Source organism: Archocentrus centrarchus, chromosome 7 (genome assembly GCF_007364275.1).
Source record: "Archocentrus centrarchus isolate MPI-CPG fArcCen1 chromosome 7, fArcCen1, whole genome shotgun sequence".
NCBI classification, from domain to species: domain Eukaryota; kingdom Metazoa; phylum Chordata; class Actinopteri; order Cichliformes; family Cichlidae; genus Archocentrus; species Archocentrus centrarchus.
Window position 1 is genome coordinate 27,027,407 of NC_044352.1, and position 24,896 is coordinate 27,052,302.

The window sequence follows — 24,896 nt, forward strand, 5'->3', positions numbered from 1 at the left end:
CCTCATGAATGATATCAGGTCAACATTCCTGTCTCAAGGTAGAAGCTGCAATCAGTTTTGGCAAAGTGATTTAAAAAAAAATTATCAGGGTAAAATGGTCATTGACATTTAAAATGTGTTTTTAAAGAGAGATCTGGCCAAGAGGGCAGCAGAAATCGCAACAAAAACACCACCACAGTTCTATAAAGATATTTGAGGTGGCCAAAAAGGACTGGATAGACTACAGTGTAGCTATAATAATAATAGAGTCATAACGATACTTGCAAAACAGGTCATTTATTCATTTTATATATGTCCTTCATAAATCCTGTCGACTACAGTCTATTTACCCATATAAGCGAATATATTACATATGAAAAACAAATAGAAATATCGGAAATCATCGGGTTTGTTGTCAAAATTAAATCAATAAAATTCTAAAATGCTAAAATAAATAAATAAAAACAAAATAAAAAAAACATGCATAATAAAATGTAAATAATAAAAAGCGTTAGCAAACACCTTGTACTAACCTACAACTTAGTAATATAATAATTATTATTTTAAGAATTGATAGGCACGTTAAGGTGGCCGCCAGTGTGTGCCAAAAAGCGATTGTCTGCCAAAAGTGAATCATCGGAAATCACTTTTTGACAGAGGATCACTTTTTGGTACAACACCAGTGCACTGCAGCGCCGAGGACGTCCTGACACTGAGCCTACAGACCTCTGAGTGAACCTCACCAGCAGGAAATACACCGCGGAGGCGGCCGCCGCTCACATCGTAAAATTATCGCCGCTGTTTGTCGTTAGTTGAAGCCAGCCGATTTGAAAGCTAGTGAAGATCAAGGTGGTGGAAACTTTTAATCTTCTAGGTGCTGAAAAACATAAATATCCACGCCAGCAAATGATACACAAGGTGAGTATGTGTTTAGCTAGAAACCCGGCAGGCAGCGGTAATTAATAAATAATGTATATAGTTACTGTTAGCTTGTAGCTGGCTGGATTAGCTTGTAGCTGAGATGTCGAAATGAGGTCTTTTGTTGTCTTTAGTGACGTTTTAGCTTTACCGTAGCCTCCATGTTGGTATCATTGCAACGCCAGAGATCGTTGGAGTCATTCTTCTGCCGTATGGTTCAAATTAAGATACCCAAGGCATTTTCGCCGTGCAGACTTAGTCGCCGACGAAGTGCATTGATTTTGTAGGTTAAAGCTAAATTATCGGCGTCGTTGGGCAGGTGTTGTCTTAACAGTTCAGGTATCAGCTCTGCCGTTTATGGGCTTTAATTCGGCATAGCTCGGGCTGTAGAAAGGACACGCCGAAGGGGTCAACGTTTTGACTTCGCTGGAGGATCTGGGTCATGGATGTCGAGTAACGTGACATTAATTTGCCAATAAATTAGCCGGAGTTTGGCCTGCAGAGGATACTGGAGCGCTGTTGGGGGGGTTTAAGCAGCTCAGTACGACTTTAGAGCCAGCTTTATCCGTTTGCTTTTGTCTATTTTTTTTAACTCACAATGCTTAGTTTTGTGCTTAAAAAAAGCAACATTCACGCGAAAATGCTCTTAAAAATGTCCCCCATTAAACAATTGCCCAATAAATGTACCGCCTTTTATTGAGCAAGTGAGCAGAATGAAAACATTTGCTAATTTGCTGCTCAGCAGGAGGCTGGCAACCAATGGCTTTATGACAGCTGCCTCTCAGCTGACTGAAACCATAGTTTTTTTTCCACCAAGTCATCGCTTTAATAACATTTTGCTTTGCTTTTTGCTTTGCAGATGCCTGGTGAAGTTGATAACTTGAAGCCAAGAAAGAGGAAGAGCAACACAGAGAGCAGAAGCTCCAGAAAGGTTTGTGCATATGGGACAGCAGATGTGCAGTGAGCAAAGCAAAGGCAGAAATTAAATGTTCTGCTGTTTGAGCTTATCTAGTATCCTTGTATACACCCTTACAGCTGTAACCCTTACACTGGATCTGATTACTGCCCTGGAGTCTGGCTGTGGTTACCCGAGCATCATCCTGACTTTGTTCTTTAACTTTCTGTCATAGGCGGCTGCTGCGAGGAGAAGATGCGTGAAAAGTCCAAAGACACAGTCGTCAGCAGAGAGTAGCTCAGTAGTTGGGAACACTAAAGCAGCTGGTCCTCTGGAGAGACTCTCTTGCATCATCTGTGAATGCCACCAGTCTGCTGGCAGGAGGAGGTGCTCAGCATCACCAGAGCATGAAGGACAGGAAGGTAAAGAGAACGCGCTGATGATAGGACAGGATTTGGACAGCTGCATAATGAATAGCATCTGGGACAAACCGGAACCTGAGCATATGGATTATGAAGAAACTGGCAAAATCATGTTCCCAGATGATGACAGTAATCAGATTCTTCCTGTGGAGCAGTTCTTCGGAAACTTGGATGCTGTACAGGTGAGACATGTTGGTTTTGATTCCTAGAGGCAGGTTTTTATAAAGGAAACACTAGATGGATCATCATCCACGTCTATTACGGTGCTCTGCACGTCTTAGCGTAGACATGGATGGAGGAAATTACTTTAGACAGCTTGATCTTCTTATTGATTTGTCAACACTGAAGCTTAAATTTCAGAATCTGTTCATTATTGGGTCTACCATAATCTCTGCTGCTAATAAAACACAAACATGCAATAAATGTGCAGATTATTGCTACAGAAAAGCCTCAGTGTGCCAGGAGTCTCTAACACATCATTTTAAGTTCCTCTTGACCTTTGAAGCCACTATCTCAAATATATGGTTGCCGAGCTTCTTTTTTGACCTGACTCCCAGGTAACATTAAACAAACTGACATTTCTCCCTCTTATAAGCACAGCTTCAACAGCTGCAGTAATACAAGAGCAGTAACCCACCTCAGTTAGAGCACTGATAACTGATAAGGCTGTCATCCCTGCAATAAAATCTTCGGCACAAATGGTGAAAATTCTGTCACATTAAATGAATTTTAACATCCTGCAGGACTTTCCCGAAAGATCGTCCGCATCTTCTAGCCGCGCCCAGAGGAAGAACAGGAGGCGACATTACTACGCACGAGAGGACAGCGATGAAGAGGAGTTCAGCACCGTGCGGCGAGATGACGGAGTGGGCACTTAGTGAAGAGTTGCTTCTCATAACTGATAAAGGTCTGCTTATGAAAAGTCATTAAACCTCTCAGCACTTAGAAAACTACCTGCTCAAACACTGCATTCAATCAGTAATTAGATTTAAAAAAAACAAACACACAAACATCATAGCTGCAGTAATAAAATGAAAACGGCCAACGTGAGCAAATGCAGTAGTGTTTGTTAAATTATTGCTGAATGTATGCTCACATAACACCTGGTGTAGCCATACCTGGTGTCACCAGTGTTTACAGCACTTTCCTATAGAAAAACTAATCAGTGTAAGATAATGCTTTATAATTTGAGTGCTGCTTCAGATGAGCCTCAGAGATGCTGGATTTAAGCTAAAACATCCAGATTGACCCCCCCCACCCCCACACACACACACACACAAATGAAAACATTAATTGCAAATGTTACATATTGATAAAATCAATTTCAGTCTAATTTCATATTATATGTATTTAATGAGGAAGGACAGAGCATGAACTTCTGTACTGAGAGCTTTAACAGCACAAGTTCATCATTTAAGCTGAATGTCATCAAGTTTTCTGCATAAGTCATTATTCACCAAGTGTCTCTTTATCCTCACGTGTGCTCACTTTTCTGGCAGCTTTGAAATATATAACACATCTGTATATTTACATAATCAGTGTAATGTATTACTTTTCCCTGATAAGGTTCTTATAAAATTTGTAAAAGAGTATTCTTTAAAAAACTAAAACAAAGGTTAATCATATAAAACTGCAGTCTGAAAGGCTGGATAGTTTCAACCTGAGTGAAAATGTAATCTAACCAAGAGGCTAACAGTAATTGCACTAGCTATTGTCTCCTGTGTTTTGTATATAAGTGATTGTTCTAAACCGTCCCAATATTTTATATATTTCACGGCCTTATTTATGTAAATTTGCTTTTCATATTCTATGCAACATTCATTAATCTGTCTTCGTACTTAAATTTGTGTATTTTACATCATGGTGCCAACATAATGAACAAATAAATGATTTTCATGGTTTCAAAGCTGAAGTGTAAACTGATCCTTTCTAATGTGAAAATAAAGCTCAGTGGATTCAGAGCGCAGAAGCTGACATAGATGTCAAGAAGATCACAAAGGTAATTTCACCTTCCTGCCTCACTTGATTTCTTTCTGAAGTTGATTACCAAGTTTATCAAACAAATCACCGTCCGGTCATTTTTCATAAGAGTTAAAAGTCAAATCATTCGCCTTTTCTTCCCGCTGGGCTTCTGTTTTGCTTTCAGTGCTTTGCTGGCATTATTATAAATCTTCTTGGTGTCACACTGCAGGTTGTGAGCTCCTTTTTTGTGGCACACGATGTGGACGAGCTTCAGGTTTTCCTTCGTGAACATCAGCTGGTAGAAGTAGTTCAGATTGACATCAGTGCTCTTGCGATTCTGCAGAGCTTCCAGCAGAGTGGGAATAACTGTCCTCTTCTTTTCAATCCTGGACACAAATTGGAAGATTTGCATGAACACACGTAAAACAACAACAATAACAAAAAAAATCTCATGTAAATATCAACTAAAGGTGGAGTGAACCTGTGGTCCAAATTCCAAGTGCTGAAGACAATCCTGCTCTCTCGGCTGCCGTAGGGGTTGATCGAGTGAAGAGATTTGCACACTTTCTCATCAAATGATCCCTGAGGAAGCAATCGAGAGGAGAAACTTGGTCTGAAGTACATCTGAGCTTTTAAAATGTCTCAAAATATTTGCAGTAACTCACAAGCCTAGTTTAACACATGCTATTGTTTTTATAATCCTTGCTCTGATGCTCACAGTACAGCAAGCTTTTGTCCCAGGCTCTTCTGTTTACCTGCAACTGACCTCGGACAAGCCAGCTGGAGCAGATCCCAGCTACACTGTACAGATTCAAGAGTTTTTTTGTTTTTTCCTACAGATCTCAAAAGCCTGTCCGCGACAGTGCGAAAGTCACATTGCCTGCATTTATTTTTCATGCCCAATCAACGTTGGTAGACCTCTTAATACCTCACAGCTTGTATTCCTGTAGTACCTGGCAGGTGAACCATCCCTCCCGGGTACACAGGCGATCTGGTTGCTTTTCAGTCCTGTCAAAGTAGCAGCCATTGTACTTGGCTGTTTTCAGCATTTCCGCGAGGCTCTGTGATGTTTTCAAAAACTCTGCTCTTACTTTTGCTTTCTGTATCGTTTTGGTGGCATCATCCAGCTGACAAAAACAACACAAACCACAACTGTTAGATGTAATGCCAAATGCGTGACTGTGGAGGATTCATATAAAGACCTCAGGCAGTGTCAGCTGGCCTCCAAGTTTTACTTCTTTCAAGTAGCCTCTTATCCTGCTTTCACAGTTGTACTTCATGTAGGCAGACTTTGTTTTGAATCGAGCATCAACACCTGAAAAGAAACCCACATAACAATGTACTCAACAGATTCATTTAGATGCACAGCAGCGATACTTTTGTAGTCAGTAATCAATTATGCAAAAGCGGTCACAGTGACCAGACGTTTTCTAAATACAAATGTGTCAAGTCTTCACAATGCTTGGAAAATGTGAAAAAGGTACAGTAGTGATTTCATCCATTCACAGCTTCCCAGTTCTCTGGTCACAGAAGCATACATCTTAAAGGTGTCCTAACAGTAACTAGCCAAATGCTGCAAAACTGATTGGATGATGTTTCACAGTGCAAACAGATAATGAGTCAAACTGCAAAAGCAACCCAAGAAATTGGATATTCTTCACGGAACAAATCACTCACCTGATCTCAGCCCAGCAGAGAATGTTTTTCAGATACTGACGACTACACTGAATGCAGAGAGACCCACAAACAAGCAGCAACTAAAGGTAGAAAATAATCTTTATATTTAAAATGATGTTTGTTTGTCTAATTAATGTTGAGCCTCTGAAAATGACTGACTATGTATAAAAACTGGCTGTAATTCCTAAACAGTTAATGCAATACTTTTGCTAACTCCCTTGCTAACTGAGGCTGAAAGTCTGCACTTCAATCGCATCTTGGTTGTTTGATATGAAACCCACTGTGGTGGCGTACAGAGGCAAAATGACCAAACAAACAAACAAACAAAAAAAAAAAAAAAGTAACTGTCCAAATACCTATGGACCTAACTGTATTTCTTTGAGCATTCCTGCCGATAGGCTGAGGATGTAATGTTTGACCTTAAGGAAGCCATTACAGGAAGAGTCAGAGGGTCACTAAAACAAAGAAAGAGTGCTTCTCTAATAGGATGAAGGCTGCTACCTTGGAACCAGTCTTCATCCTCCTCTCTGCGCTCCAGCTCCGACCTATCCTCCAGGTTCTGTAGCAGGTCCGTCAGGATTTTACGCCTCTTTGAAGATTTCTCATCAGACAGGAGCCCCTTCGCCGCTTCAATGATGCTGTCAGCATGCCGGTCTGTGTTCAGTAACTGACTGATGTCGCACACAACTAAAATCAGATGCATAAATGCTGCTGTAATGCGCAAATTTCCCCGTCGTGGGATCATTAAAGTTTTATCTTATCCTATCTTATCTTAAAGGTTAGACAACAACACAATCATCCAGGCTCTAAACTTGTGGTTCAGTCAAGTAGCAGAATAAAAACACAAGTTTAGAGTTGAAACACTTGTCTGATGTTGATCCTTGTACCTCCACTCCACTTCTGCTCTTTAGACAGAAGAACTAGCTCGGTGTTATCCGGCAAAGTTGGGAAGAATTCCTCCGACACTACTGTCCCGTCCTCATACAAACAAACATGTGCACCAGGGAGTGGCACCTGGAATTGTGGAGAACACAACAGATAACTACAACAAATGTGCTGTGTGGACTACAGTAGAAGGTTTTTAGACATCTATGATCGCTGTATCCTTTATAATAGTTATCCGTGACAGTGTGTTCAGATTAAATGGATTATTTATCTGAAGTTCACTCCAATTAAACAAAATGCCCGTACTCCACATTTTCTCCCACCAAAAGATCCTTTTCTCTTTGTTACAACGAGTTTATACAAAATGCGCCTGAGGCCATACTACCAGCCCATCATGTACATAATTTAATCTGAGTGGAACATAAAAAGCATCTTGAAATATGAATGTACATGTTACATGTCACTTTGACCTTGACTGAGATAACTGTAGCTTTTCACATCCTATTTACCCACGTTTTATAAAAATGATGTGAAAAGTATTTCTTTTGCACAGCTCTACCAAACCGATCACGTATCGAGTAACTACTAATTACGAAGAGTAAAAAGCGTAATTTCTTTTGTTTACTAGAAGCGGTGATGTTTTCGTCATATCCTCTCATAAAAAAAAAGAAAAGCGGAACAGCTGTGTAAGGTGTTTAAAGCTAATTACCACAAGGCTCACCTGTAACAAATTGCAGGCCTTCTTAAGTAGTTCTTTCACATCTTTTGCGGCAACTCCGTACTTTCTGTTTTCACTGTAACTCCTAATTTTCACAGGTTTAATTTTCCCGAACATTTCACTCTTTTGTTTTCGGTTTGTACCTACCGCTTCCTTCTTCTTCTTCCTCTTGAGGCGCGTATCCGCTGCGGAGGTGTGTGACTGCCCCCTACAGGTCCTGTTCCTCTACTGTCTTTGCAAGGGGTGGCGTGAACCTGACCGGTTTATAAATTTTTAATCAAAAATATATAGACTGCGCAAAAAAAAAAATTAATGGAACATTTTAAAAGCACGTCATTTCTCAATGGGGGAAAAAAAAAACTTATGTCGGATATCTACACTGATATGGACTGGGTAATGTGTTATGAACAAAAGGATGCCACATCGTTTGAAGTAAATGAAAATTATCAGCCTACATAGGGCTGAATTCAAAGATACCCCCAAAAAACAAAATGAAAAAAAAGCTCTCGGACAGTCTAAGGTGCGACCTGGCGGCGTCGGATAGACCGAAACTTAATGTCCCAGAAGTATTTAACTGAACTGCCTGCATACTCTGGCCACGTGAGGTCGAGAATTGTCGTGCACAAGGAGGAACCCAGTACTGACCGTATTAGTGTTTGACAGTGGGTCCATGGATTTCATCCTGATACCTAATGGCAGTCAGGGTGCCGTTGCCTAGCCTGCAGAGGTCTGTGCGTCCTTCCATGGACATGCCTCGCCAGACCATCACTGACCCACCACCAAACCGTTGAACGTGTCACAGGTGGAACAAAGTTCTCCACAGCTTCTTTCACGCCTGTCACGTGCTCAGGAAAAATCACTCGTGTCATTCTTTTCCATTAAAAAGAACCATATTCTGTTTTACTGCAAAAAGCCACCTTTTAAGATTATTAATATCATAAATATGATAGTTATTATTATTTCTTTTTATGAGTGCGGGAATAAACTGACTTTAAGTTCACAGAAGACTGGACTTAAACGGCAAGGTGAGTATTACCATAGCAACTGATGCAGCACGATGGGAAATACCAACTGAAAGGTATGAAAGAACAAAGGCGACAATTGTGAAGCTATATTTAGATGTCAAACTTTGGGTATAAAATGAAGACTTACATCAAGAAAATACTGTCAGTATATTCAGTACATTTTCGTATATTTTCTTTACTCGTGAATACTCCTGATAAAATCATCTATTTACACAGTCCCCCCATCAGTTCAAAATGGTAGAATCTGATTTCAATATGGCGGTCGCGGGTTTCAACGTCTGAACGGATGGAGGAGATAAAATTCAGAGTAACCCATTGGTTGCGTTTCACGTTTGATTTATTTCTTTATGTATTTATTTTTGCAATGTCTGCCAGACGTTTGTTCTAACTAAAGGACATGGTAAAAATAGAAGACATACCCAGCATGGCAGACGGCTGGAAGCGAGTGTTTGAGAGCACCCGGATGGTTCCCCCGCACAGCCAAACCGTCAGACTGGCTGTGGAAAGCCGCTTCACGCAGTCCCAGGGCTTCCAGCTCAGCCTCAACCGTGTCACCGCAGCTCACCTCCCACAGGTGACTGCTGACAGCTAGTTACAGCTTGTTAAATATATTGAAACAGCTCTGGTAGTGGCAGCAATGCGGTGGAGGTCTAACAAACCTGAATTCAGCGTGTTTTACTTTGTGAGCTTTACTTTGTTTTGACCGTCATTATAAAAAATCCATCATGAGGTCTATGCAGTATCAGCCTCTCGTACTTTATGGTAACGCACGCTGCGCCTGAAGAGACCTCGGGAAGTTTTGAAAAGTTATATTTGAAGGCATCCATATATATATATTTTTAATCAAACACGCAAATCAAGGGGACACACTCATAATGTCACGATCTCTTTTGTAAATTGGTCGCAGTAAATCTGGGATCCACTGCTTGCTGCCATCATCAGTTACAAGCATGCAAAACTGAGGATTTAGAGCGTGTATAAAAAAGTTGAGGGAACCTCAGTCTGGGATGTTTTTTACGAAGTTGTTGACAGTTGCTTACAGTGACTTTTCTAAGCTGCATGTCTTCCCTTTTTACTCAGGAGAGCTCAGCAGGTGAACAAAATGTAACCTACCAGCTGCGGGCGACGCTGTTTGATATAAATCATCAGCACTTCTTTGGGAAAACATGGAAGAGCTCACCTCAGACGATGAAAAACAACAAGATTGCTTTCAATGAGGTAACTCTGACAGAAACAAATTTACCACAAACAGCACGCAGCTGTCACATATATAAGGCTCTTTAAAAAAAATCCTCTCATGTTATTTTGGCAAACAGCGGGTAAATGATTATAGAGTAAAATCAATGTGTATTCATGCATAAATTACATTCATTTAGTGCAGCCATTATTTAATTAAAAGCAACTCAAAAGCTTTACCAATTAGCCGTCTTTAAATTAGCAGCATTGATTTCACTGTGTTCTGCTATGCTCTTGAGAATGCTGTCAGCTAAAGCGCAACAAATTACAAACTGAAGTGATTGCCAATAAGTGATTCCAGTTGCATTTGATGACTTCAGTGCCGTAGACTCTATTTTCTCACCCTGCATGTGGAAGAGGAGCACATTTTCTTGTGAAGTAAAAACTTTGTGGTGTTATAGAGAACTTGAAGAGAAACTTTCATAGACATCATGAATGCAGTACATCTGTGTGTCACTGTTATGATGGTGTTCAGTTAGTCCTAGACATTGTAATAACTGAAAAACAGATGATTCATTACATTGATAGAAAAAAAAATCACATATCCAATATTGCCACAAAGACCTTTTACTCACTGACTTACAGGTATGCCCATAACAACATATTTCCAATTGTCTTTTTTGTTAAAAGACAAACCGGAATTGAAGACTGAGAATTGGGGGAATGACATAGAACAAACGGTTTTATTTGTTATGGGTTGTGTGATACACATAACTCACTCACATAATCTGCCTAGGTTAAAGTTGTGTGGAGTAATATACAGCGTCGGGATGCCCAGCTTAATGAACTAAGACAAACAGCACAGCTCATCCCCTAACAGCTGCGCCAAAACTAATTGGAGGATCAGACAGATGCAGATGTCAGTAGTATATGACCACATAATCCTCATAACTCAGCGAGACAGAAATTTGCCTGGTGAAATGTATTTGTTATGGTGCCAAAAACAGTGATGCAACATCATCATGTTCCTCTGGATCTTGTATTATTTAGAGTGTCAAGTTCAGACAAAATGACCTCTGTACTAAGTGAGGGAATTTGCAGCCGGCAGCAAATGTGTGTGTGTGGGCTAGTTCCATGTAGAAATGAATGACAAGAGAGCTTTGCCCTTTCTGGGTCATTAGGCAAAGTTCAAACAGGCCAAAATAAGCGCGAGTGACCACATGAGACCGACAGCGGGCAAAAGAAAGAAAGATGTCCATTTGTAACTGTTCAGCAGTCCTGCTAAGCACCGCCTGGGGGGTTTGAGAAAGCCATTGCCCTTGGAGATGTTGTGATTTGCTTTATATGATTAGCATACCACAAATCATTAAAAAAAAAAACAAGCTGGCTGTGCAACATTGTGTAGGCTTTGGTGTGTTTTACTTCTTTGGCTCAGCCTTCTCTGCTTCATACTCTTGCTAAACAGATGTGATTGAACCCCCCCCAAAAAACAAAACAATACAAAAAACCCCAAATCAATCAACTCTTTTCACTCAAGACTGTGTACTAGCTACAGAAAACCTAACATCTAATAGTGCACATAGCAGGGTGCCTCATTTAATCTGTTCACAGTTGCAACTCATTAGTTATCTGGCCATGCACACAAGCGAACAAGAACAAATGCTTCTGCTAGCTTGCTGTAACTGTCATTATGGATTTAACTTGTGCAGTCAACAAGTTCAGCAGTCCTGCTAAGAACCATCACGAGGTTGTTAGCAGTAGATGCACAAAACCTGCAAAAAAAAAAAAAAAAATGCCCGGCTAACTAAAAATGGGCCAAGTAACTTGTGGGGAGCCTTTGGCCATGGCAGCATTCCGCCTGGACTGAATTACACTGGAGCGCACTGCAGGCAGGCTTTCCAACCAAAGCGCTCTCATTTGTTTACTTTACAAGATGAAATTTATACGGTGGGTGTTTAGTGTTACACTTTCCTACTGTGTTCTGCTAGCGGGATATTCAGTCTCAGAAGATACCACAGGCCCGTATTACGAAGCAGGATTTTTCTTATCCAGGTAACTTCCTGGGTTTTCTGTACTAGGAAGGTGGTTCACTGTGTACTGGCTAAATCACCATGGAAACTTATTCTGCAAACCTAACCTGCTCTGAAGCAGACATCAACAGATATGAAATGACCGCCTACTGACCAATCGGTTCTCTGGAAAATAGCATCACTATCCCTGGAAGAGCCCTAGGAGCTCTGTGTGCGGATAGGAGGAGGGTTTAAAGTTGTCTTTTACCTCCGCTGTTGAAGACAGTCAGCGAAGCTGATCTGATATCGAATTGTGCGTTGTCTCTCAACTTTTTGCTAAATTCGCTACTCCTTGGTCATTTATATTTGAAATCTTCTAAAACTTGGCACAAATACTCTGTGGTTAAGGCTCTACAAAACAGGGGAGATGGATTTACAATTGGTGATTTTTAAAACTTTGTTTTGGATTAATTTTTGAAATTTGTAAAAAGTCAAACAGTAAGTATGACCTCAGTTGACCTACACCCAGATTAGTTTCTGTTCCAATAGATCACATATTGTACATGTAAAACATTTGACAGCTGAGCTCTGTAGGCCAACAGGTCTTTGTTTTTTTAAATGGTGTCTAATATCTTTGTTTTTCCCTCCAGAAGCATCTGTAATAACTATAGATAATAGTATTCCAGGGTGTTGAAAATTTCTAGAACAATTTACAATTTTAGTTTATTAAAAATAGTAAAGCATCCTTTTTTGGATTCCCAAACTATTAAGCTTTTAATTAAAAAAAAAAAACCAAACCAAAACATGACAGTGCTTGTTGGTGACACAATGAAAAACAGTTTGTAGAAACATGGGTTTTATTTGAAATGAACTAATAATCTCAGCTAAAAATGGCAGCTAGGAGCACATGATGAGGTGGTCTGCCAAAAAGTGGTGTCTCCCAAGCCAGGCTCATGCATGCTTTTCATACCTCAATAGGTGTAGACAGTTGGCAATTAAACCTTGGCAACACCCAGCGACTCTTGCACTGCCGTGGCCAGATGAGTAGGTGTTGCAGTGGAGCGTAACACAACTAATAGTAAAGTTTGGCACAACTACAAGTACTTAATGTAGTACTTAGTGTGATTTAGCACACTCTTTAGTATTTTTGTGTTTATTGACTTGGGATTGTAGTGTGTATGCAGTTTCAGTCAAAGCTCAGATTTGTTGCGCTGTAGTCATTGTATTTTTTATTCATTTCCGCTTTTCAAACATGGTTCTTTGAGTCTCCTCTGTAATCAAGGGGAACAAAAAGGGAGAACAAAATGTATTTTTTGATGTAAAGCTGTGTGGCGTACTCTCTGAACGGTGTGCTTTCATGATGAAATTTTCAATTACTTACTGAAAATACGGAAATGCCGTAACAGCGAAAGACTTGAGATACAAAAGTTAAAATATACAACACTGATATTGAAGTTAAAGTTGGACAACCTTCATCCAACCTTAATGGGTTTCCTACAGGAGCTCAGTGTTTTCTCACTATATAAAACATACTAGGTCAAATTTCCTGTCACTGAAGCCTTGACTAAGACAGTGGCTTATGTCTGGAGGTTGTCCCCAGGTGCTTCACGGTGGCTGCTCCTAATACTTAGAACAGGTTAAATCCGGAGCTCAATTTCCTTACGTGGATCAATGAAAGAATCCAGATATTGAAATGGAAAGAACTTCTTTTGTTTTGTTCGCCCTCTGGACAAAGTGACTTGTTTCCTGTACTGTAAGTAATTTCATAATTGATGGCTACAAGTAGCTTTTTGTGCATCACTGTGCAGCCCAGATGAATGGTGCCCAACTGATATTTTACCATCTAGTGTCCTTACCATAATGCTGGCATTGGAATTTTCCTTGTAATGTCAAACCTCTTTCTAATAAAATAGTTCTACTTTAAAGCCAGAGATAAGATCAGAGCTGAATCTGAAAAATCCCCCAATTTGAAAACTGTATTTTATTTTAAATTTAACTGTGCCATCCACCAATCCACCCACCCACCTAATTCACTTTTTTGAATGTAACTATTCATGCAGTGGAAAAGTTCAAGCTTTCATATTACAACCATTACTAAGATTAAAAAGAAAGACGTCTTGTTAAATCATGATGTGCCATTAGATTTGCTTGTAGATTAGTCTGCCAGTCATCCATCTCTTCTGAACAGCTACTTTAACACTGGATGTTAAATTATTTACAACTAAAGTGGCTGTAATGTGTATTTTATGAATTACACGAATACATTATTTCATTTTGCAAGGGCTGCTACATGTGGTGGTTGATACTGGCTGTCATAATTAAGTTCCAAATTGCATGTTTTCTTTCAATTTCTGTTTATGCAAGTTTGTACCTCAAAAATGGTCCTGACAATTAAGGAGTTCTACAAAGGTGCTTCAAAATAACAATAGAGAGGCAGTGCATGACCCCAAACATACAGCCAGAGTCATAAAAGACTTAAGAAGCAAGAAGAGTCATGCAACAGATGGTATGAACCCTACAGAGCCCTGATGCCGTTACATTAAAAGGGCAGCAGCAATCTCTGGCAGCTTCTACATGCTGTTGTAGAAGCACCTCCAACAAAAAGCCAGCCTGATGCAGAATTGTCGCCCTGCTGATGGTGGAGCTTTGATATCTTCCAGTCTGCAGTGTGACTCCATTAACCTGCCAGAAAGTTTCTTTTGAAAAGCCCATAAGTTGTGAACTACATAAAGGTACCCCTGTGTAGTCACATTCCTTGAAAATGTTGTCTCCCCGCATCCTGTTCACCATCTTTTACTGGGCATTTTGCTATGTTTGAGCAGCTATCTGGAGAACAGCTGGATGTGTGTGTTCTCCCTCTCTCTCAATCAAACATCTGAAGGTCTCTTCCTCCTGGTCGGAGGCCAGTAACCCACCGTTTTTATGTTTGCATCAGAGCAATGTGAGCTGCTCTGTAGCTTCCAAATTTGGAGAAGCCCCATGAGTTGAGAGTGTTGCACATGATGTTTTGAGAAACCCTTTTAATGGAAAGAATATTGTGAACTGTAGCTGGCTGGTAAATGCAGAGGGTTGCATAAGTCTTTGTGCAGAGACACCAATGAGTCACAGCTATGGCACATTCTGATTTCCAGTTTTGTCACCATCTGTTTTCTCCCCTTTCCTCTGCGTGATGTTCTTTTGATCGAACAATATCTCACAGTGTATGGCCTTACTTTGATCCACCATAATAGTCATAGCCTGTATTAAAAAAAAAAAACACCCCACTTGGTATCCCAATAAGCATCCAAATCCAATTATCCATCCAGGGTAATAATATAAACCACATCATATCCTATCATGATGAGAAAGTGGGCCTGGCCCTCTCTGTGTCATGCCGCAAGAGCTTCACCAGCTTTTTTTATTGGATTTGGCCCGATGCACTTGCATTCATGCTGGTGTTTATGAGTGGCAAATTGCTGTTTGATATCCAAATAATGTCAGAGGGGGAATTCTCTCCTAAGTTACGGGAGTGAGTGTTACGGGAAAATTGCAAGGCACCCCCCCCCCCCCCCAGTCAGTCATGATGGATTAGTTTTAATATCTGGTGACAAGCTAAGATGCACAATGATTAAAAAGAGAGCACTTACTAAGTCTTTTTTATTTTTTTATTCCTCTCTCTTTGCATCTTTTTCTTTCCTGGTAGAAGCATGCCATCTTGCCAGCTGTGCCAGCTGCTTCCTGGGTTGTTTTTAAGTATTAGGTCAGACTTATTAGGCTTTTATTTTGAAAGCAGAATGGCCATTTTAATTGGCATGTCAACCCTTTAATGTTTTTTATCTATATTCTGAAAAAGGTTTCTGCATGTAATGCTACATTACATTACATGCAGTCTGCATGTAATGTAGTGAAGTCCAACACTAGTTTCAGACCTTCTGTTGTCTATTTGGATCACAAAGAATCTTGGTGTGTGCGTGCGTGCGTGCGTGCGTGCGTGCGTGCGCGCGCTTTTCAGAAATTTCTAAATAAAGTTAAGTCTTATTTATTTTTTTATTTTATCTTTTTTGTCATGGTACAGTTCAATATGTCCTAAATTACCCCACTTGTACTTACTCCCCAGTTGCTGGTTTTCTCTAATCATAACTCAGATTGTTTGACAGTTGTTTTATTTTGACTCTCCTTTGAACACTTTGAGGCAAAGTGAAAGCTGTGATCAGTAGAGGGCAATGTTGTGCTACAGATGCACAGATGGAGGAGTTGGGAAAATGGGAGAGAGAGAAATGTGCATCTTTCTGCATTGTCTCTCACTGTGATCACTCCATTTGAACTCCCTGCCTTCACAGGGAGCCAGTGGTTTCTTCTCATATGTGCAACATTATCAGGCCGACAGATGGGCTTGGGAGAAAAGGCCAAGCTTTGTCCGTGTCCGTGCAGCCTCTGTTTTTCTAGGTCTGCAAATGCTATTTGGCATTGCATGGCATAAACTAGGAGTAACATACACAAACATACACATGCTTATTCCTCACAATGTGACTAAAAACAGCATACCAGCATACGCATCATCATCAGCGCACACACACACACACACACACACACACACATAGGGCCTTATTACGTGACTTCAAAGAAGTGAAAAGCAGAGGAAGACTGTTTCACCGATGGGGAAAATATTTAAACATCAGATGTGCAATTTCTCCACTTTTGTTTCTTGAAACGTTTCTCTCTAAAGAACAAACTAGTTTCAAAGTGAAGAATCCCTTATGGTTCAAACTTGAGCTCTGAGTAATGAGTACAAGGCAGCAGACACACTCATCTGCAAAGTGTAAGTTTCTCCTCTCTTAAAACATACAATAGGTTGCCAAATTTAAGCTGTCAGAGCTGTAACAAAGCTACAGTTAAAGCCTCCACCCTGCCTACTTTTGCCTTGCTCGCTAAAAGCAGAGACATACTCCAGAAAGACTGGCTCAGCTGAGGGGGGGAAAAAAAAGTTCTCTTTGAAGTCTGGTGTATTTGTTGTGTGCCATGCACAGTGTTTTGCAGTCTGCCACGTATGATTGCACACATGATTCCCAACTATTCGACCGTGGACATTGAGCTGTCACATACGTCTTTTAGGAAAAATGTGACATGATCTAACTCTCTCTACTTTTCATTTCAGTCCACAAGAAGGGAATAGCTTAAGATACATTATGTTCATCCCTGGCAATTTTAGGTGTTTTGGGTTGAACACATGCAAATATCTGTAATGGTATTATTGCAGTCATCCCTTTCAGTTTAGGTAGGTGCAGACTGCACCGTTTCTGTGAGGATTGAATGCATGGCCTGATGTTTTTGTTGGTAACCATACCAGTTTATATTCATTGATATATATATTTTTTAATTCAGATAGCAAGAAATATGTGCTCAACTGCCATTTTATTAGGTACACCTTGCTAGTACTGGGTCGGACCCCCTTTTTCCTTTAGAGCTGCTTTAATTCTTCATGGCACAGATTCAGCAAGGTGCTGGAAACATCCCTCAGAGATTTTGGTCCATGCTGACACGACAACATCACACAGTTGCTGCAGATTGGTCGTCTGCACATCCGTGATGAGAATTTCGTGTCCCATCATGTCCCAAAGGTGCTCTACTGGATTGAGATCTTGTGACTGTGGAGGCCATTTGAGTGCAGTGACCTCACTGTCATATTTAAGGAACCAGTTTGAGATTATTTAAGCTTTGTGACATGGCAGTTTATCCTGCTGGAAGCAGCCATCAGAAGATGGGCACACTGTGGTCACAAAGGGATGGGGAAAACTGAGACTCATCAGAGCAGGCAATGTTTTTCCAATCTTCTATTGTCCAATTTTGTTGCGTCTGTGCAAGTTCATACCTTCAGTTTCCTGTTGTTAGCTGACAGGAGTGGCACCAGGCTTGGCCTTGTGCTGCTGTAGCCCATCTGTTTCAAGGTCTGCATGCCTTGGTTGTAACAAGTGGTTATTTTAGGCACTGTTGCCTTCCTCAGCTCGAGGCAGTTTGGCCATTCGCCTCTAACCACTGGGTGAAAATGACATCAACAAGGCATTTTGGCCCAGAGAACTGCGTCCCACTGGATATTTTCGCTTTTTCAGACCATTCTCTGTAAATCTTAGAGATGGGTGTGTGGGAAAATCCCAGCAGATCAGCAGTTTCTGAAATACTCAGACCAGCCCATCTGGCACGAACAACTGTGCCACATTCAAAATCACTTTAATCACTTTTCTTCAGCAGGTCATCTTGACCGTGTCTACATGACTAAAAGTACAGAGTTGCTGCCATGTGTTTGGCTAATTAGATATTTGTTAACAAGCAGCCGAACAGGTTTGCCTAATAAAGCGGTCAGTGAATGTATATTTTTCAAATGCAATTGCATTTAAAAAATATATACTCACTAAAAAAAACCCTTCTAGGGTTTGTTTTGCTTGCTTAGCTATGATAACTCTATCTGCTTTCAAACCAGGCAAGAAATAGAAAATATAAACATTTCTAATAAACCTTCCAATTAAAAAACAAAAAAAACAAAAAAAAAACAAACTCAGAGAATCAATATAAAACTCTCATATAAGGAATGGATATAATGGCAATACCTTGAACAAGTACATAAAGGTTAGAACAAACTGAGAAAAACAGTTGAGGATTTTAAATTCACTTCTACGTGCATGGGCTTTTAGTTCTCCTCTCTGTCACTCGGGGATAGGTATAATTGATGCTGGCATCTGTACTGGCTTTTATTTTTAATTGATATTCATCCATAATTCTGTAAATAGAAGACAGGCATTCTGAAAGCAGATAATATCTATGCCACAGTAACTGTTAGCCCATTGTTTTACCCCACATATTTTACCGTGTTTCTTCTAACTACAGTCCACTGATTTTAAATAAAGCTAAAGTGTAGTTACACACATTAGTAGGTGGCTACATGGGAGAAAACATTAATTTCACAGTGGGCAGTCTGAAAATGCCTCACCTTAAATGACTGGTATCCATATAAATGAATGGTGTCCATATACTGATGGGAGGACTGCCTGCTCTGCAGCTGTATTTTAGCTTTAAAATAAAATCAGCGATCGGTAATTAAGTCAGTAAGTAAGAATATTTATATTGGATTCTGTCATGCACAGGGAGCCAGTGCAAGGCTGCAATCACTGGAGTAATGTGCTCCCTGTTTTTTGTCCCAGTCAGAATTGTGGCTGCAGCATTTTGGACTAATTGTATATACTGTGCTTCACAGTAGTCCAGTCTAGATGTAACAAAAGCATGCATAACCCTTTCTAAGTCTGATGGTTTAAAAAAAAATAAAAATAAAAAATAAATTCAGTCTGGAGATTTTTCTGAGCTGGAACAACCCTTGACCACATTGATTTGTGTCACAGATTATCCCAAAGTTTTTAACCTGTGTTTTAATAAAAAGAGCTAGAGAGCTCAAGTCATGGCCAAACAATATGACCTCTGTTTTCAACTTGTTTAACTTTAAGAAACTGTGGGACATCATTTTTTTTTTTTAATGGACTCATTGAACTGCCTTATGGAACAGTGATTTCAAAGTAAATACAGTTGTAGATCATCTACATAGCAGTGAAAAGAGATGTTGTGCTTATAAATAATTTAAGGTAGACATAGCCTTGTAAAGCTCCAGATGTCATAAAGCATATTTTCCTATGTTAACTGAGAGAATCCTGATTTTGAAATAAGAATTAAGCCAGTTAAGAGCCAAACCTTTGACTCCTACACAACGCTTATTAAGTAAGTCATGATCAACGGTGTCAAAAACAACAGCACTCAAGTCCAGCAGAATTAAGATAGAACAATCACCAGAATCAGCATCGAGCAGAGTATCATTTGTTACTTTCAAAAGAGCAGACTGGGTACTGTGAAAGGCTCTAAAACCTTGATTGAAAGCTCTCATTGATATTATTCTTGTTTAGAAAGGATGACAGCTGAATAAAAACAACTAGTTTTGATATAGGTGTATAATTACTTGGGACATCAAATTCCAAATTTTGTTTCTTTAAGAATGGCTGGACTACCGCATGCTTAAATCACACAGGAATTATACCAGAAGCTAGGCTCACATTTCTAATTGTGAGAACACCACAACCTATTATATCAAGAGCTTCCTTAATAAACCAAGATGGAAGAACATCTGTTACAGAAGTGGAACATGTCATATGAGAAGCCGAGTCTGACAACTGGGAAAAGGAAGCAGGTTCAGAATCTTCAAAGGTGGCAATAACTGGCAGATGAGCAAAGGGATTAGCTCCAGAAATTAAAAATATTTGCTCTAATGTTGGTGACAAGCTATTTCGAAAAAGTGACACATTTCCTTTAAACAGTTATTGGCTATAGTCAAGTGTGGGGGGAAGTAGGGGGGGAAGGGGGGCATAGTTTCCCCACACTGTCCCAAATTCTTTTTACATTGCCTGTCACTGTGTGTCCATCTCAGTCATTCCCATCCACTCCAAAAATATTAAATAAAGCTGGCAAGCATGTTACAGGAAGGATACTTAAATCTTAAGTTTGACTTGATTTTTTTTTTTAATTGTCAAAATTGTGACCCAGATCCCTTTTTAGTTCTTTCTGTCCTCTTTATGAATGAGGGTCAGCTGTTGTGCTGCTGCAGTTTTAAATCTTTGCATTATAGGCCAGCAGTGTTGTTTCATTAACCAACACAAGACATAACTTTTAAATCGCAGCGTGAAATGCTTTAACAGATTTTAGGCTTTTCACGTTTAATTTCATGCCGTTTTGTGCCTACTGTGAGGAGCTGCCCTTAAATTGCCAACACTTAATTGGGAAAGCACTTGCCTCATAAATGCAGGGGGAGCAGTTCTATTTTAGGCCTGTCCTGATGGCAAATTGGTATTCATTGGTTTTCATTCTTTCAATTCATACATGAATACGGTGCCCTTGGCTACAAATTAATATTATATAAATTTGCAATATTGGTGTTAAAAGCCCTGCAAATGGTCCACCCACGCAGGCATTTCACTGTTTGATTAGACTTATTTTCATCACAGTGGTGTAAAGATGTGATCAAAATACTTGTGACTGCCATCATTCTTGCTCTTTAGTTGTTCCTGCAATAGCTGGCATCATGTCCTGTGGTAGTCGAGGCAGATAAAACAATTATCTGTTTTGATTTTGACAAAAGTTGATTTATTTTTTTTCCTCGCTTACCATCTTGGTTGCTTATTATCATCCATCTATCCATCCATCCATTTTCTTCCACTTATCCAGGGCCGGGTTGCGGGGGCAGCAGCCTAAGCACAAAAACCCAGGCTTCCCTCTCCCCACCTCCACCAGCTCATCCGGAGGGACCCCAAGGTGTTCCCAGGCCAGCCAAGAGAGATAATCTCTCCAGCGTGTTTTGGGTCTACCCCAGGGCCTCCTCCCAGTAGGACATGCCCGGAACACCTCACCCAAGAGGTGCCCAGGAGGCATCTGCCCAGGAGGCATCCTAGTCAGATGCCCGAGCCCCCTCAACTGGCTCCTCTTGATGTGGAGGAGCAGCGGCTCTACTCTGGGCCGCTCCCAAATGGCTGTACTCCTCACTCCTCCGTGAATCGCCACCTTATCGTGGTGGAGGGGTTTGTGTGTCCCAGTGATCCCAGGAGCTATGTTGTCTGGGGGACTTGTCCCCCTGGTAGGGTGTCCTATGGCAAATTGGTCCTGGATGAGGGGCCAGACAAAGAGCAATTCAGAAGCCCCCAATGGAAATGTCAACGAGGGAACTGTTTACCCTGCCTGGGATAGGGTTACCGGGGCCCCACCCTGGAGCCAAGCCTGGGGAGGGAGCTCGAGGGAGAGCGTCTGGTGGCCGGGCATTAGCCCTTGGTGCCTGGCCAGGCGTAGCTCGAAGAGACGACATGGGCCCGCCCTCCTGTAGGCCCACCACCCGCAGGAGGTGTTGTAGGGGTCTGGTACAGTGTATGTCAGGCGGTGACCAAGACCGGAGGCCCTGGTAGACCGACCCTCGGCTATCGAGACTGGCTATTGGGACATCCTTATTATCAGTAAACTTAAAATACAGCCTTGACCTGTGTATCTTCTTAATACTTTACTTACTTTTACTAAACAAAACAAGCACTGGTAGTCCAAAGAAAAAATATCGATCTTTATATTGGTTTGGATAACCGTGGCTTTCTCCAGTACTGCAGAAAAGATGCTGAAGCACACATGTTAATTACAAAACAGCAGAGTGTAATTTACTCTTACTAATGGGCAGTAAATTACACTGCTGGAAAAAAAAAGTCACACAGGAAGCAGACTTTAGAATATGTATAGTATGTTTAATAAATAACTTGCATAATAACCTTGAAAAAGCAGCACACTCTCTCATGACAGTTGTCAGTGATGTTTCATTTGCAGCTCAGTGGGCAAATGATCAGTCAGGGGTTTAGCACACAGAACTATAGCAGGAGCCAAAGTGGTGTCCTTGTTATTGATTTTTCTTTCTTTTTTTTCTTTTGAATCCCAAATAGTTTCCATCCTAAATTAAATTGTAGCACCAATAATCAAATAGTGAGGTTGCAAAATACTTTCACCTTTAGTGCTGATGAAGGAGGTTCATAAGTTACGGTTGGAGAGCAACTTGGGGTTAAGTATCTTGCCCAAGGATACATTGGCATGTAGCCCGGAGTAGCCAGGATTCGAACCGCTGACCTTCCGATCAGTAGGTGACCTGCTCTACCTACTGAGCTACAGCCACCCCATGTGACTCTCATAGTGGTTTTAGGAAAAAAAAAAGTCAATGGGAGTTATTCTGTGGGAATAACTCCTAATGACTCCTGGTTGTTGATATTTTTCAGTGGGGGCCAAAATGGCGAACAGATGAACCTACAGTTCAGACTGGTGACGCCATTCCTCTTATGCTAGCACCACATAGCTAAAAACGTACCCAAAGCCACTGGACGTACTACTTGTTTTTCTTTTTAATCAGTTTGGCAAGGCTTTATGACTTTATTTAATGAACCTTTTAAATTGATAAATGAGTGAGTAAGTGTGTGGGTGGTGTTTGCTTTAATGTTGCAGTTATCACCTTTATTTTTGTATGCTTGGTTTTCACTTGAAGCCCATGAGCTCTTCATCTTGTTGTAGCTTTGGGAAGCTGCCCTAACCAGAGAGGTTAGCATTTAGAGACCTGCTGCTGGCACGCTGAAGGTCTAACAAAGTAATGAAAATCTTTTTTGCTGACAAATATTTTGCCTTTGCTTTAGTGTTTTTGAATATTAAGTGAACCATAGATTACACACAGGTATTAAACTGACAAGTTGGTGGCAAGGCATAAACACATCCATCACCAGAGAGACAGATTATTTTTGTATGTTTTTTTTTCTTTTAACTTTTATACATCACACCTGGATTGCTCTATTAAAGTCTGGTAAGGCACTCAACCAGTGTATATCATAAACAGCTTTATTACTTGTTGTTGTGTTTTTCATACTCACTGAACAATTTTAAGAATTTCTTTAGGACAAGAAGCTGGCTTTTCTGGGGCTATAGTATTTCTTATTTCTGCCTTGCTTTTTTATGAACACCAGTAAATGCTTACAGGAAATTGTAAACATGCCTCCAATAATGTAGTGGTAAAAACATTTGCTTGGCAAGCAAAAGGTTGCTGGTTCCATTCCAGCCAGAGACACAAATCCCCTTTGGGGTTAGGTCAGGAAGAGCATCTGGTGTAAAACTCTGCCAAATAAGCTGAAAGTAGCTTTACTGTAGAAAATATATTGGTAATTTTAAACTTTTCATATATTTGCAATACATATTAATCAGTAGGTAGAAATAATCCCCAGTAAATATGATTGGTTATTTCTGTTTTGACAATGGTTTGCTGATGGCTATAGTACACTGGACAGGACTGTTTGGGGAAAATAGTGCCACTTTTCAAGGCAGTTATGTTATTTTAAAGACGTACATATGTGCTCGCGGCTGATTTGCCACTATTGGTGAGTTAAGTTGGATTCTTAGTTTTGTGTTTTCGTGGGAAATATAACTACACCTGCCATACATTGAAATACACTCCATTATAAATGTTCCCTCGCTCAGAATGGCTCAAAAAGAGAGCTCAGATAATGACTAGCTGTAAAACATACATATGGGTCTCGTTATGTCCTGTCTTCGCTTCTTTGTTTTCTTTTATAAGGTATGGCACCTTCTCAAGAAGGCTAATGAAAATCACCTCTCAGAAAAGCCATATGATTGATGGATAAAGGAGCTGCCGTGGCAGCATAGACAGGCCTTCAGCTTACCTCTGTGCTTAATTCCTTCTCCCAACTGGCATTCCACACTAAAAGATATACACTTCAATTATACATGGGGACAGTGGGGGCACAGACTGCTCTGCCTTGCCTGAGAACTGATCAATATTTCAGCTCCAAGGGGACCAAACATCTAGCGGAGCAGCTGCTGCTTAACAGCTTTACACTGTAGAGTGGCACACCCGGTAATATGCAGCTATATACTGTGGGTGTGTGTGTGTGTGTGTGTGTGTGTGTGTGTGTGTGTGTGTGTGTGTGTGTGTGTGTGTGTGTGTGTGTGTGATCGTGGGATTTCAAGGGCCGCAAGAGCTACTGCCGAGGTGACAGTAGAGAGAGATGAGAGCCTTGAGGAGGTTTTAGTAGGGGTGTGTGTGTGTGTGTGTGTGTGTGTGTCTGTGGCTCCTTTCTACTGTGTGTGGTGTGTATTGACTTGATTCTTACTTGACTGTTCTTTCTCCATCCCCGTCTCATTTCTCTTTCTGTCACTCCCTCTTTTCCTTTCACAGACACATAGACATACACACAGAGCTCGTCCCTATAATTCGGCTATCAGCTCTCCCTGGGGTCTGCACTGCCTCTGTGTGTTTGTGTGTGTGTGTGTGTGCGTGTCTTCAAACAGAAGACAGAGAATGTCTGTCTCATACTTTGTTGTTTCAGGCTTTGACATGTCAATTCAATCTTTACCTATTTGTGTCTGAAGTCTGGCAGAGTTCCTCTATTTTCTTTCATTGTTTTATATTTCCTGCATTCCTTCCATATTGTGATGCATCTCCAGGATTCAGGCAGTGCCCGCAGTTTGTTTGCGAGGCATTTCAGACAGGATTTACAAAATGTCAGGAGACCAAAACCTGGGTGACAAACTAAGACTTGGAGCGAGTGCTGAGATCTGTTGCTTGCAAAGCTGGTGGGGATGTTGTAGAATTTTGTTGGAGTCAGAGACAAAGCTGCAAACAGAGACAAACAAGCTGAGATTGTG

General features: G+C 40.6%; 3 protein-coding genes across 3 annotated transcripts in view; 2 read left to right on the forward strand and 1 right to left on the reverse strand.

Annotated features, from left to right (window-relative positions):
• Positions 1 to 688: 688 nt before the first annotated feature.
• On the forward strand, positions 689 to 3,577 carry c7h1orf174 (chromosome 7 C1orf174 homolog). Its single transcript, XM_030734738.1, has 4 exons — positions 689 to 897; positions 1,757 to 1,828; positions 2,028 to 2,396; positions 2,958 to 3,577. The coding sequence occupies exons 1-4, from the start codon at positions 886 to 888 to the stop codon at positions 3,090 to 3,092; spliced, it is 588 nt and encodes a 195-aa protein (XP_030590598.1). The 5' UTR covers positions 689 to 885; the 3' UTR covers positions 3,093 to 3,577.
• A 527-nt stretch (positions 3,578 to 4,104) lies between these two features.
• On the reverse strand, positions 4,105 to 8,456 carry dffb (DNA fragmentation factor, beta polypeptide (caspase-activated DNase)). Its single transcript, XM_030734737.1, has 8 exons — positions 8,102 to 8,456; positions 7,460 to 7,710; positions 6,741 to 6,867; positions 6,355 to 6,540; positions 5,412 to 5,491; positions 5,130 to 5,303; positions 4,658 to 4,758; positions 4,105 to 4,562 (listed from the first exon to the last, which is right to left on the reverse strand). Exons 2-8 carry the CDS (start codon positions 7,571 to 7,573, stop codon positions 4,313 to 4,315), a joined length of 1,032 nt encoding a protein of 343 aa, XP_030590597.1. The 5' UTR covers positions 7,574 to 7,710; positions 8,102 to 8,456; the 3' UTR covers positions 4,105 to 4,312.
• A 274-nt stretch (positions 8,457 to 8,730) lies between these two features.
• The window catches only part of nphp4 (nephronophthisis 4), a 171,704-nt gene continuing 155,538 nt past the window's right edge, over positions 8,731 to 24,896 (forward strand). Inside the window, exons 1-2 of the mRNA XM_030733604.1 lie at positions 8,731 to 9,055; positions 9,562 to 9,699. Of these exons, the coding sequence (XP_030589464.1) occupies positions 8,879 to 9,055; positions 9,562 to 9,699 (315 nt within the window). The 5' untranslated portion in view covers positions 8,731 to 8,878. The remainder of the gene's footprint in view (positions 9,056 to 9,561; positions 9,700 to 24,896) is intronic.